The sequence below is a fragment of the Giraffa tippelskirchi genome, chromosome 13 (genome assembly GCF_054371585.1).
Source record: "Giraffa tippelskirchi isolate mGirTip1 chromosome 13, T2T-mGirTip1v1.2.pri, whole genome shotgun sequence".
Lineage (NCBI taxonomy): Eukaryota > Metazoa > Chordata > Mammalia > Artiodactyla > Giraffidae > Giraffa > Giraffa tippelskirchi.
Genome location: NC_137287.1, coordinates 109,019,473 through 109,033,653, shown reverse-complemented (window position 1 = coordinate 109,033,653; position 14,181 = coordinate 109,019,473). Strand labels below are relative to the sequence as shown.

General features: G+C 44.5%; 1 protein-coding gene across 1 annotated transcript in view; it reads right to left on the bottom strand.

Moving 5' to 3' along the window:
• Positions 1-301: 301 nt before the first annotated feature.
• Positions 302-14,181, bottom strand: part of LBP (lipopolysaccharide binding protein) — a 32,290-nt gene continuing 18,410 nt past the window's right edge. The window contains exons 8-15 of the mRNA XM_081557147.1: positions 13,239-13,415; positions 10,396-10,455; positions 8,271-8,438; positions 6,690-6,757; positions 6,137-6,179; positions 3,809-3,872; positions 2,726-2,802; positions 302-346 (exon numbers count right to left, since the gene is read on the bottom strand). Of these exons, the coding sequence (XP_081413273.1) occupies positions 302-346; positions 2,726-2,802; positions 3,809-3,872; positions 6,137-6,179; positions 6,690-6,757; positions 8,271-8,438; positions 10,396-10,455; positions 13,239-13,415 (702 nt within the window). The remainder of the gene's footprint in view (positions 347-2,725; positions 2,803-3,808; positions 3,873-6,136; positions 6,180-6,689; positions 6,758-8,270; positions 8,439-10,395; positions 10,456-13,238; positions 13,416-14,181) is intronic.

Here is a 14,181-nt window from a genome sequence, read left to right as displayed (position 1 = left end):
CCTACTAAGTGCCAGCACTCTACTAGGCACAGATTTGATGGTGAATAAAAAAGACAGTGCCTGCCCTTAAAGACAGTACAGGTCAGTGGGTGATGATGGTCTATTCTGGTGGGAAAGTAAAGTCTGGAGTCAGAGAGGCCGTGGGTGCACCTGCTGAAAAGGTGGGAGCAGAGGCCAGGTCCCCACAGCTGATAACAGAGATGTCTTCATCTTCCCAGAATCTTCAGGAAAGTGCTGCACATCTGGAAATGCAACTTGGTGATCCAGCTGTGGCCTCCAAGCCCTGTCTTTCACCTTGCCCTCAAACTCTCAGGTACCGAACGTTGGTCCCCAAAAACAGGAAGTCCTAGGAGAGACAAGACAGGATGGGATGGTGGAAGCATCCTCTACTCCAAAAAGACGCATCTCTGATTTAAAGGGAGGCCCACATCTGGGGAAGCACACGCTCTGTCAGAAACCAGGTCAGCACATAAATCGAGCGTGTGCCTCCGTCCCCAAGGTCTCCATAAAGCACAGCTTTTGCCAGCTACCTTCTCTAAGGTGGCAATTTATCTGTCATTTCCCAAGCTGCTGCTTTCTGGCAGACCTCATAAATGTCCTTCATGTCACCTAAATTCTCTCTCCTTGGCAAATAACACAAAATTGTGAGCTGCTGGGGTTTACTCTCCTACCCCCTTGTAAGTTTCCATCACCAAAGGCGTGGGACTTCTGAACTCAGAGCAAAATCCAATTCTTTCCCTGGTTTTGGGGGTGAAAACACATCGGGAGAGTGGACCTCAAAATTCTAATGCATATGATTATATATACAGCTGACCAGTTGTTATAAACTAGGGTTGGGGCGCTGACACTCCATGGGTGGAAAATCCATGTAAAGCTTATAGTCAGTCAGCTCTCTGTATCCACGACTCCTCGCATCTGTGGTTCAGCATGCCCAGATTCAACCAGCTGTGCAGATGGTGTAATACCTTAGTATTTACTATTGGAAATAAAAAAAAAAAGGTTTCCCTGATAGCTCCGTTGGTAAAGAATCCACCTGCAATGCAAGAAACCCTGATTCAATTCCTGGGTCGGGAAGATCCTCTGGAGAAGGGATAGGCTACCCACTCCAGTATTCTTGGGGTTCCCTTGTGGCTCAGCTGGTAAAGAATCCACCTGCAATGTGGGAGACCTGGGTTTGATCCCTGGGTTGGGAAGATCCTCGGAAGAAGGGAAAGGCTACCCACTCCAGTATTCTGGCCTAGAGAATTCCATGGACTATACAGTCCATGGGTTCACAAAAAGTTGGACACAACTGAGCGACTTTCACTTTTTGTTGAAAAAAAATCTGCATATAAGCAAATCTGGGGACTTTCAAACCCATGTTGCTCAAGGGTCAATCGAACAACTCTTCTAATGACTTCCATTATGCCAAACAGCTAGAAGCTGTCATCTTCACAAGAGACCAGTGAGGTTTGGGCTACATCTCATTTGACAGAGGAAAAAACTGAGGCCAGCTGAGTGAGCTGTCACTCAGTCCTTGCTTTCAACAATAATCTGTCTCACTCCTTACAAACTCCCAATAAGAGTTAGATGTTGACTATCTCTGGGCCCAAAAGGGCTTCAGACATTTGTTTTTCAAATGTGTCAGGTGATGTCTGTTTCAATGTTTCTGATCACTCTGCTGCCTGTCACTCTCTTCAGTAGCTGTTATTTGCTGGATGTTGACTATGTATCAGGCATAAAGCAGTATGTCCTTAAATGCTCACAAGCCTGCCAACCCAGTCTTCCCACCTCACAGATGCTGTTCTAGAAAGATAACCTGAATCGTGGGGCAAAGATGGCACACAAAATGCCAGCCAGAATAGTGGAGAGTCTAATGAAGAATAAGACATATTCCTCAGTATTCAAATAGTTATAAAAGGTGGTTCATAGCATGGTTGGGACAGTATTCAACATAGGTGGAGAGGAGACTCAATTGCAACAAAAAGAAAAAAAAAGAAAGAAAAACAAGTCTGAGAGCTAGCAAGGCAACTATCCAAAACAAACAATTTCAGAAAGTGCTTAGAGAAAACAATAGGCTAGAAGGAAGGACACCATAAGTCAGGCTGTGGTTGTGGTGGGGCAATGGGTTTATGAGGGTTAGCACACCAAACATGAATCCATGACAGACCTCTTCCACTTAAGTAATTAGAACAAATTCTATTCTATTCCACTTTATTCTATTCTTTTCCATCCCATCCCATTCCATTTCATGCTATTCTATGTTTTGGCCGTGCAGTGAGGCTTATGGAATCTTAGTTTCCTAACCAGTGACTGAACCTGGGTCCTCAGCAGTGAAAGTGCTGAGTCCTAACCACTGCACTACTAGGGAAATCCCAAGAAATTAGAAATTTCAAAAACTTACAAATGGCTTTCAGAACCTGAACTGTTGGCATCTTTAGGACTGCTGTATTTTCAAAATGAGCTCATCCTGAGGTTTCCCTTGGTCACCCAAGGTGGGGGGCGGGGTGGAAAAGTTGTGACACAGATTGTATCAAATCCTTCCTGCCCTAATGGAGGTGCCACTTATACAGGACACGTGGATGTCTTCATGACATTCCAGCTGACCCCGAATTGTTCAAGCCCCGTCCAGGCTTTCCCAGCTGCAGGGTTGGGCTGGGTCCCACCCACTGAGTTATAGGCTGCCAACCAGGAAAGCTCACCAATCCCCTCCCCAAATCCTCAGAGCCCCCCTGAACCCACTGACCTTGTGGATCTGGAGAATGGGGTCGTAGAGCTGAATTTGCTTTAGCAGAGGGAGGGGGAAGCCTTCTGCCAACTTATCTGGAGGTAGAGGCAGACCGTTGAGAGATTTGTTAGTAAATAATTATGGAGAAAATTTTACCAAAAAAAGTTCCTCTCTGCAAACTCCATACATAGCATATTCCCATTTAATTATAACCGAAGATTGGGATTACTTTTCTCAAGTTACAGATAAGGAAACTGAAGCACAGAATGGCCAAGTGACTTGCGCTAGGTCACACAGCTAGAAAGTGGAAGAACTGAGGCTTGATGCCAGACAGGCTGACATAGGAGCCTGAACTCTCAGCCGGTGTTCTGTGGAGGTAGAGGCAAGGATGGGGCAGTGTCCACTCATGATAAGAAGCTAGTGGGTACTTGCTCTCGGCCCCCTACCTGTATCCTGCTTTCTACTGCAGCCAAATGAAGCAGGGCCTCGAGGAAAGAGAGTTTAGGTCTTTAAGCTTTAATTTTTGACTAAGCAACTAACTGGGAAATGTAAATTTAGAGGTGGACAGGTAGCTCAAGTGGTAAGGAATCCGCCTGCCAACGCAGGAGCCACAGGAGACATGTGTTTGATCCTTCAGTTGGGAAGATCCCCTGGAGAAGGAAAGGGAGACCCACTCCAGAATTCTTGCCTGGGAAATCCCATGGACAGAGGAGCCTGGCGGGCTACAACCCATGGGGTCGCCAAGAGTCGGACACGACTGAGCATGCGCACACCTTGCCTTGTGCTCTGCATGTTAACTCGGTTCTCAGTCTTTCACCTGTCACTTCAGGGTGTGTGTGGGCACTTCTGTGAGCCCTTCTTTCTCTCATAGGAGGAGGTTTCCTGTGCTCCTAAAACTGCCCGTGTCCCCAGCCCTCCTTAGAACCCTGGAAGAAGATAGGCAGACTTCAACACTCCCGCCTCCCAGACAGGCCACTGAAACTGAGAGAAGAAGTGACCCGCCCAGATCACACAGCCTGCAGGAGAGCCCTGGTTCCAGCTTTCTTTCCCCCAAAGAGCAGTGTCCACTCTTGACTTAGAAAAGTCCATAGTGATTCTTACCATTGACCTTGGGGTAAAAGGTGTTGAGAAGGTAATAATTGAGCAGTGCCTCCAACAGCTCCACCTAGTGGAAAATAGGAGAGGTACATCATAACCACATGTACTATCTTGCGCACCAACAAACCTACAGAGCCACCCTTGGGGGTGGGGTGGTTCTGTAAGGGCTGACATGGCAAAAGCCTTGAAGAAAAAGAAGCAAATTTCAGGTGGATACTTACATCACGCTATTGCTTTATAAGGTAAAACTATTTTGAGATGCACATTTATACGTGTACAAAGAGAAAATTTGGGAAGACTATACAACCACCACACCTACACGATCTTTTCTCTAGGAAGAATATCAAGGTTTGCCTTAGCTTTACATTTAGTATTTAATTTTTCTTTTTACAGTGAAAAATGTTTTCCAAAGTCACTTATATAACAGAAAAAGATTTTAAAGTCAAAACAAAAATTATGAAACCCAACTTTTGACACTCACTATGTGCCAGGTATAGGACTCAGAGCATGACATATATATATATATTGGATTCACTATAACTCTTCAAAGTTAATATTAATGCCCCCATTTCACAGATGAGAAAACTAAGGCCCATGGAATGAAAGTGACTTGCTAGAAATTGAATCCAGATTTATATGAGTCTACAGGTCTTTTTTTTTTTTTTTACAGTCGATGTTGGGCAAACCTGATAGGATGACTTTAAACAAATATTTATTTAGTTTAAAATATCTTTTTTTGATTGTGCTAAGTCTTCATTGCTACACATGGGCTTTCTCTAGTTGTGGTGAGTGGGGTCTCCTCTGTAGTTGTGTTGCATGGGCTTCTCATTGTGGTGGCTTCTTTTGTTGCAGAGCACGGGCTCCAGGCACATGGGCTTCAGTACTTGCAGCGCTCGGGCTAGGTTGCTCCGTGGCATGTGGAATCTTCCTGCATCAGGGATTGAACCCATGTGCCTTGCATTGGCAGGAAGATTCTTGTCCACTGTTCCACCAGGGAAGTCCCAGGATGACTTTTTGTGACTCTTTACATATGGATAATTTACTTCACAGCACATTTTTACACGCCACTCACGGATACAGTATTAGTGTGTCATTATTCACTTCATCCTTCATTCTCTGAAAGGAGTCATCCTTTGGGGTCTCTGTAAGCAGTGTCTCTCCTCACACTTACGTGTTTATTTCCTCTTGTACCTGAGGGAAAGTCTGGGCAGTGGAGGACGGGTAGAGGAGGGTCCGAAAGGACCAGTATCCATAGGATGGTAAAAAGGTAGCCAACTCCTGTAGGTTAAAATCTTTCCATCTCCTCCTTGATCTGTGAGGAGGAACATCACCCCATTTTCTCTCTTTTTGGAAATCTCTCCTTGAGGGTTTCAGCCCACGCAAATCTTCCCATTCTTTTTTCTCCTTTGATATGGGGCCGTTTCACCACGGCCATGTTTTCTTCTTTGTGGAAATCGTTTCTTGGGTTTGCCTGCCCAGCCATCAATTCCTTTTGTTTAAATAACAGAATTCCTATTTTCTTAGGGGAATCCTCCTTTCCTATCATAGTCCATGTGGTTTGGGACTGCAAAATCTTGGTTCTGGGAGTGTAGATGAAACCCATGCTGGTTGATTGGCTTTGCCCAATTTCTAGCCAAGATGTTTGGCTAAAGATGCGCACATGATTAAGAATAATCCAATGAGGGCTAGCACAGGATCTTTTTTTTTTTTGGTAGCTGTTTTTTTTTAAAATAAAACTACAGGAAGTTTGGGAATTTTCCACCAATGGGAAGAACCTGCCTGAGAATGAAGCCAACAGATGAAAGCAGAATGGACAGAGATTCTTTTCTTAAAAAATATATGTTCTTTTTTCTTTTTAAAAAATTGCATGAAAAATTCTTTAAATTCTATAGTGCTCTACAGCTTTCAGAAGTTTCACACACATGATTTCATATAATCCTATAATTACTTCCCCCGCTTTTTCAAATTGATGCACTAATCTGAACACCTGGATCCAGCTATACCTGAAACATCCAGCCTTAGCTTCTTTATTTTTGTTTTTCAGTTATATGATCCTATACATTCCTCCTGTTTGCTTAAGACACTTTTAGTTAGCTTTTTGTCTCTTGCAGTTAAAAGAATCCTGTCCAACAAATGATTTAATTGTACACTGTCTAATATTGGGAGGTAACTGTTCTTCTGCCCTATGTTTCATGTCCTCAGGAACGTCTATGATTTCTAGGGCTGAGAGTAACTCTTGTCCTTTTCTATTGCAGGTGCCAAAGCATTGCTTAGTAAATACTCTAAATTATTACCCTAATCATTTCTTAAATAAAAACAATAGTAACTTACATTGAATAGTCCAACTTTAGATTCATTCAGTTCCACTCGTATCCTATAACAAATCAGAGAAGAGAGATGTGGGCATTATGTTCAAGGGAAACCTGATGTGGGGATACCCCAGAAGAAGGAAACACCAACTGGAGAAGGCATAGGGCCACGGGTATGGTAGAGTGAGAGCGAAAAAGATTATTGAGGAACCAAAAACAGTGATACAACCTTACTGGGAAGAGTTGCAGAGGGGAAGTGTGTAGTGTAAAAGAACTCAATCTCTGTAATTTCAGGAAGTCAATGTTGCTGATGTCTAAAATTCATAGATAAAGGAAAAACAGTAAATTCTTTAGAAGTTTGGAAGTAATGGTGGAAAGGAGGTTTAAGGAGGCAGGACCAGTGGGGGAAAAGAATTGGGCCAGTTGGGCTAAAATTTAAGTTTGCTTCCCAAGTGGTGGGCCCTAACGTTGAAGGGGGATCCAGTTACATCCCACCTCCAGCTGCACTGAATCAGTCAGTGTCAGATGGAGTGAGCCCAGTTGAGCGCCCCCACGTGGGCAGTAGGCTGACTTACTTTCCTGGCTCCAAGAATCCAGTGATCTTGTTCGTGTTGAAGGTCAACATGGCAGACACATTAGTAGCCTGGAAATTTCAGTTAAAAGAAACAGGTTTAAATGAAGGAGATTGTCATGTACAGGATGCATAACTATGAGAACTGGCTGTCTCCTCTAAACAAACACCTCACTGAGTTAAAGCAGGAACTTGCCCACTGGACTGTAGGCTACCAGGAAGCTCATTGTAAGTGCTCAATAAATGTTTGAACTTGGACTTGAACATTTTTGCTTGAAATGGCTCACTATGATGGGCTTTCTAGGTGGCACTAGTGGTAAAGAATCCACCTGCAATGCAGAAAACCCAGGTTCGATCCGTGGGTTGGGAAGATCCCCTGGAGGAAGGCATGGCAACCCATTCCAGTATTCTTGTCTGGAGAATCCCATGGACAGAGGAGCCTGGGGGACTACAGTCCACAGGGTCACAAAGAGCTGGACATGACTGCCGTGACTTAGCATGGCATGACTGACTATGATAGCAATTAAACTTCGAACAGACTACCAAGAGAAAATGTGCAGTGCTTTGTTGCTCCATCATGTCTGACACTTTGTGACCCCATAGCCTGTAGCCTGCCAGGCTCCTCTGGTCACGGGGATTCTCCAGGCAAGAATACTGGAGTGGGTTGCCATGCCCTCCTGCAAGGGGATCTTCCTGACCCAGGGATCAAACCCAAGGCTCCCGCATTGCAGGCGGATTCTTTACTGTCTGAGCCAAAGGTACAGAGGCTTATCTCTGGAGATCTCTAAAGGGATCCTTTCTGGCTATCTCAGGGCCAAGATTCAGCTTTAATAAATAATAACAGTAATAATAATAGATTATGTTTTAATTTAAAATATATTGACGACAATTTTGATAACAATGACAACAACATTAAATTGCACCTACAACATCTGGGAGTGATTGTTCTTGTTTAGCCACTAAATCTGGACTTTTCATTATGACAGTCCAGACTCATTTAGTGGAACAAACATATGTTAAGTAAATAAACCTGCAAAGAGCTACATAAGTATCTTTACGATAAGTCTTATGAAGAAAAATAACAGGATGCCATAAGAAAAAAAGTGACAAGGGTCGTAAGATATATCAGGGATAAGGGGAATTAAGAAAGGCCAATCTTGGGACTTTCCTGGTGGTGCAGTGGTTAAGAATCTGCCTGCCAATGCAGGGGACATGGGTTCAATCCCTGGTCTGGGAACTAAGACTCCACATGCTGTGGGGCAACGAGGCCTGTGCATCACAACAACTGAAGACTGCATGCTCCATAACCTGTGCTCTACGACAAGAGAAGCCAGCCCAATGAGAAGCCTGTGCACCGCAACTAAAGAGTAGCCCCTAGTCGCTGCAACTAGAGAAAGCCTGTGTGTAGCAATGAAGACCCATAGCAACCAAAAATAAATAAATAATAAACTTAGAAAAAAAGAAAAGAAAGGCCTACCTGAGGATACTTAAGTTGAGATTGATCTTAAGGAATTAACCAGGTGGTCAGTACAGGGAAGAGCCAGCAGGAAAAGGCAGCAACATTTGCAAAGGCTTTGAACCTTACCACACCGAGCCGGAAGACAGGCTCCTTGACGGAGTTGGGCAGGAGCACAAAGGCCTCGATCTCCATCTGGGCGGCTGTGGACAGATTCCCAGGGCTGAAGTTCAGGCACGGGGCAGAGATCACTGCTCCCTGGAGCTCCAAGTTCGTGTTGGGGTACAGTCTGGCTATCTGAGGGTGGAATGAAGAGATTATGTCAAGAGAAGAAAACATGCAGGTTTGCTGGGACAACCTGGAGGGAGCTAGAGCAAGCTGAGACCACTTCTTGGTTTAATTTCCACAAAATGCTCTGTGCCTTGTTCTCTTAAAGGTATCACTGGACATCCTTCCATGTCAGACATACAGAGCCTGCATTGTTTATCTCCTTGCTGAACTGTGTTCTATTCCACTGTGTGTGGGTACTACAGTTGATCTAATCTGATTGGGCATCAAGTTGTCTCCAAAGTGTTGCCTTTTAATGACTACTCTCCTTTGTACCCTTGGCTACTATTTTGGGGGATACATTTCCTGCAGAGGCAAGGGCAAGAATATTTTTAAAGCTTCTGCCAGGTATTGCCAAACTATCCTCCAGAAAGTTTGGACTGAGTTTTTTCACTACACACCTCCCTGGGCAATCGGTGAGAGCTATTGCTTCTCTAGGACCTGTGCGCCCGGCTCCTCCCCTGCCCCCCAACTCTGATAACTGCATACGCCAATGTTTGTGAGATATGACACACCTAGATTTTAGCATTTAAAAAGTTCTGGCAATTTTCTGTTTAATTAAAATTTAATTTGGGATCAAGACTGTTCTGTGTCAGGGGGAAGTTGGTGGAGGAACAGTCCCATGAGCCTTTTAGCTATGCAAATATAAAATCTACATTCTATTGTAAAAGGGAGATGTTTAGAAGGTTGAGGAGGTAAATCACTTTACCTCAGAAGGAGAGCTGAGCTACTTCTGTGTCAGGTTGATTATGATGTGAACAGGAAGGGGGAGAGGGAGTTTCCTCCTCTTTCTGGGCAAAAGGGGCTGTTGGAGCCAGGATGTGGCCAAGGTCCCTCCAAAGCTAGTGCCAACAATATGGTGGCAGGTTAGGCTGTTGTGGGGTTCTAGGGAGAGAAAGGGCCTGCTGTGGGGGTGCCTTATGGAAGAAGGTGATCCAGGTACTGCAGTATTTGAAGTTGAACAATTTTCCCACCATTATAATTCCTCTCAGCCATCAACAAGCCTTCTGAAAGGAACTTTAAACACTACTGCCTATCTGAGCTGCGTCTTGAGGGGACTCAGAAGGTAGAGAAGAAGACAGGTAGGTTTCTATGGGATTAAATGAGACGTTGCATGAAAAAGGCTTAGTCTACCAATGACAGAGCTGCAGGATCATTCGCTGTGTCACTGATGTAGCAAAGAAAAAAAAGTACATGTCCTTCCATGGGAGACCAGATATTCAAACTATGGTCAATCCATAATACAATGGCAGACTGGATTCCCAGGAAAACAACAGTGAGGAAGCTTTTTTTATTTACCTATACAGAATCATCTCCTGGTACAGTAGGGGAAAAAGTAAGGTGAAAACCGATGTGTAAAATATACCTCCATTTGTGTAAAAAAAAACCAGAGGAAAGACAAATAACATTTGTTCGTATATACACAGAATCTCCCCAGAAGGATGTGTGCAATCTGATAATATTGATAGACTTGGGGTGTGAACTGGATGTTTAGGGGACAGGAGTGATGGGGATTTTCACTCTATAATCTTTTAGGTCTTTTGAATCTTGAACCATGAGAATTTATTATCCATTCAAAAGATAATTTTTGTAATGCACCAAGAACAGGGCCTGACCCTACTACACCCTCTGTAATTGCTTGGTGTCCTTAATTGGGGTACATTTTGTGGGGCTTGTCAGTATTCCTTGGGATTGTCAGAGATCATCAGTAAGAGACTGGGTGGCCTGTGGTCCCAGGAGACACAGGGCTTGGGCCTCTGTCATTTTGGCTTTGAAGGGAAATCTGTAGCACCCCAGCCTTCATTGGGAACCCCACTGCAGACCTTCTGGCTCTTGATCAAGCTGAGAGGAGAGTGGAGGTTTTAAAGAATACCACTGAAGGCTTTGTGGGCTCAACCTGCACCCTGAGGGCTGAGGGAAGCCTTACCCGGGGAACAAAGGCACGGAAGGACTTGGTGTTCAGTCGAATGTTAGAATCAGGCGGAATCTGCAATGAAGGGACACAAAGAAGTTTTAGGTGCTCTGGCCAGAGCTGAAGGATGAAGAGAGATGGGGAAGTGGGAGGGTATTTAGTAATGTAGCTTCTTGACTGCTTGCAGTTACCATGGCAATGACTAGATGCTTGGTCTGCATTCATCGTGAGCACATGAATCCCTGGGGTCCTGTGCTCTCCTTGGGGCATAGGTGACATGCAGGACTCAATGAGAGGATCCACAAGAGTGAGATTTGCAGTATCACAGACCTAGGTTTGACTCTAGGCTTTGTTACTATGTAATCACTGCAGATGGTGACTGCAGCCGTGAAATTAAAAGACGCTTACTCCTTGGAAGGAAAGTTATGACCAACTTAGACAGCATATTAAAAAGCAGAGACATTACTTTGCCAACAAAGGTCCATCTAGTCAAGGCTATGGTTTTTCCAGTGGTCACATATGGATGTGAGACTTGGACTATAAAGAAAGCTGAGCGCCGAAGAATTGATGCTTTTGAACTGTGGTGTTGGAGAAGACTCTTGAGAGTCCCTTGGACTGCAAGGAGATCCAACCAGTCCATCCTAAAGGAGATCAGTCCTGGGTGTTCATTGGTAGGACTGATGTTGAAGCTGAAACTCCAATATTTTGGCCACCTCATGCGAAGAGCTGACTTACTGGAAAAGACCCTGATGCTGGGAAAGATTGAGGGCAGGAGGAGAAGGGGATGACAGAGGATGAGATGGCTGGATGGCATCACTGACTCGATGGACATGGGTTTGGGTGGACTCCGGGAGTTGGTGATGGACAGGGAGGCCTGGCGTGCTGCAGTCCATGGGGTTGCAAAGAGTTGGACACGACTGAGCGACTGAACTGAACTGAATCCCAGCTGAGTCCCTTTCCCTCTCTGAGCCTCAACTTCCTCACCTATAAAATGGAGATAATTATGTGTGTGCATGTGTGTGTGGGTGTGTTAAGTTGCTTCATTTGTGTACCACTCTTTGAGACCCCATGGACTGTAGCCCACCAGGCTCCTCTGTCCATGGGATTCTCCAGGCAAGAATACTAGAGTGGGTTGCCGGGCCCTCCTCCAGGGGATCTTCCTGACCCAGCGATTGAACCCGTGTCTCTTACGTCTCCTGCATTGGCAGGTGGGTTCTTTACCACTAGTGCCACCTGGGAAGTCCCAGGGATAATCATAGTCCCCTCTTATTGGGTTATTGTGAGGGCTAAATGAAATGGTGAGTATAAAGCATCTAGCCCAAGGCCTAGCACATAGTGGGCGTTCAATAAAATACAGCTATTATGATCCCTTCCATTGAAGGAAAGGTCTGTACCACAGGTGGGAAGGGTGACTCAAATATGATAATAGAAGTAAATGACCCTGGCATGGATGAGAAATCATTCAAAGGACAAATGCCACTCCATCCATCACTGCTGGTCTCCAATTTATTACCAGGGGTGGCTGGACCATCCAATTTGGGCTGCATTGTGTTTCCTCACCATCCTGACATGGTACATGAGGCTTCAGCTTTTACACAGAGCTACAAGAAACAGCTGCCTAAAATCCAGAAGTATGAAAAAAACGGAAAGAAATTTTCATGATGTGATCCACTGTAAAATGTAGTAACCTTTATACAAAGCCATGTTGGAGACAGTTGTTTTAGAGGTAAATTCTAGGGTGACGTTTTCTCTCCTTTTCACTCAGATCAGTTCAGGTCAGTCACTCAGTCGTGTCCGACTCTTTGCGACCCCATGGACTGCAGCTCGCCAGGCCTCCTTGTCCATCACCAACTCCCGGAGTTTACCCAAACTCATGTCCATTGAGTCGGTAATGCCATCTAACCATATCATCCTCTGTCGTCCCCTTCTCCTCCTGCCCTCAATCTTTCCCAACATCAGGGGCTTTTCAAATGAGTCAGCTCTTCACATCAGGTGGCCAAAATATTGGAGTTTCAGCTTCAACATCAGTTCTTCCAATGAACACCCAGGACTGATTTCCTTTAGGATGGACTGGTTGGATCTCCTTGCAGTCCTTTTCACTATGCATCCCTAAATCCTGTACTCTTTCCATTTTGATTACAGGAAGCACCCACACAGATCTGTGATTTAAAAAAAATCAATTTATGGGTCCTGTGTCTTCATAATTGTGCCTTACTTTTAACTTGGTCTTTATTTTCTATTCTATGAAACCTTATGAATTTATCAGTTCATGAACTTATCTATTATCCTGCCTCATTCACCAAAATCTTTTTTTAAACCTCCATAAACCATCAGGATGAAAGAAAATATGCATGAGAACAACAGATCTAGGGACTTCCCTGGTGGTCCAGTGGTTAAAAACCCGCTTTCCAATGCAGGGGACACAGGTTCAATCCCTGGTCAGGGAAATAAGATCCCACACGCCATGGGAAAACTAAGCCTGAATGCTACAAATACTGAGCCCATGTGATCTAGAGCCCATGCTCCCCAATTAGAGAAGCCCCCGTGTGCCAGAAGGAAGACCCAGCATGCACACACACATGCACACACACAAAGATAACGGATCTAGACAGGAGGGAAAAGTAAAACACGGAAAAGCAAGCCACAAAGTCTTCCACAATTGTTATAATGGAGAAAGAACTTTGAGCTTCCTGGCCACCAAAGTGAAAAGGGAAATTATGCTAACATATTTTTCCTGCTCTTGATCTTTTTTCTTAGTTATAGTTTACTATTTCACTGAAGTAAATGGGTGGAAAGGAAAGAGGAAGGAAGACCAAGTGTGAAGTCATTTGTGAGAGCTATTCTGCTATGATTCTCACCATGTCATCCGTGATAGTAAAGTTCAGAAATCCTGCTTTATGATAAACTAGACTGGCAGTGTTGAAGGCATAATCAGAGATGGCAAAGTAGACCATTCGACTGTGTTCCTCAGGAAGGTTCATGACAGGAGCAAGGAAGGCAACTGGGGAGCGGTCGTCTCGGCTAAAAATTTCACCCTAGAGAGAGAGATAGAATCCATTTGAACTTTTCTAAGTCTATCCCAAGGCTACACACCTGAGCTAGGAGCCTATAGAGTCTGATGAGGGAACACGGGCTAGAGACACCCCCTGAAATTCCACCGTTAAAGATGTTTTCCTTGGAATCTAAAAAAAAAAAAAAAGATGCAAATGAACTTGTTTACAAAATGGAAGTAGAGTCACAGATGTAGGAAACAAACTTATGGTTACTAGGGGACAAGGCAGGGGAAGGGATAAGTTGGGAAACTAGGACTGACACATACACACTGCTATAGATAAACTAGATGACCAGTAAGAACCTGCCGTATAGCACAGGGAACACAACGCAGTACTCTGTGATGATCTATATGGGAACAGAATCCTAAAAAAAGAGTGGATATATGTACACGCATAACTGATTCATCTTGCTGTACACCTGAAACTAACACAGCATTGTAAACCTTCTATGTGTGTGTGCTCAGTCACTCAGTCCTGTCTGACTCCTTGTGATCCCATGGACTGGGGCCCGTCAGGCTCCTCGTGTCCATGGAATTTTTCAGGCAAGAATATTGGAGTGAGTTGCCATTTTCCTCCTCCAGGGGATCTTCCCGACTCAGGGATTGAACCCACGTCTCCTGCACTGGCAGGTGGGTTCTTTATCACTACAGTTACCTGGGACGCTCAAATCAATGATACTCCAATAAAATTGTTTTAAAAAAGATGCTTTCCTTTGGGTCAAAGTGTATGTCCTGGATCCCTTAATGAA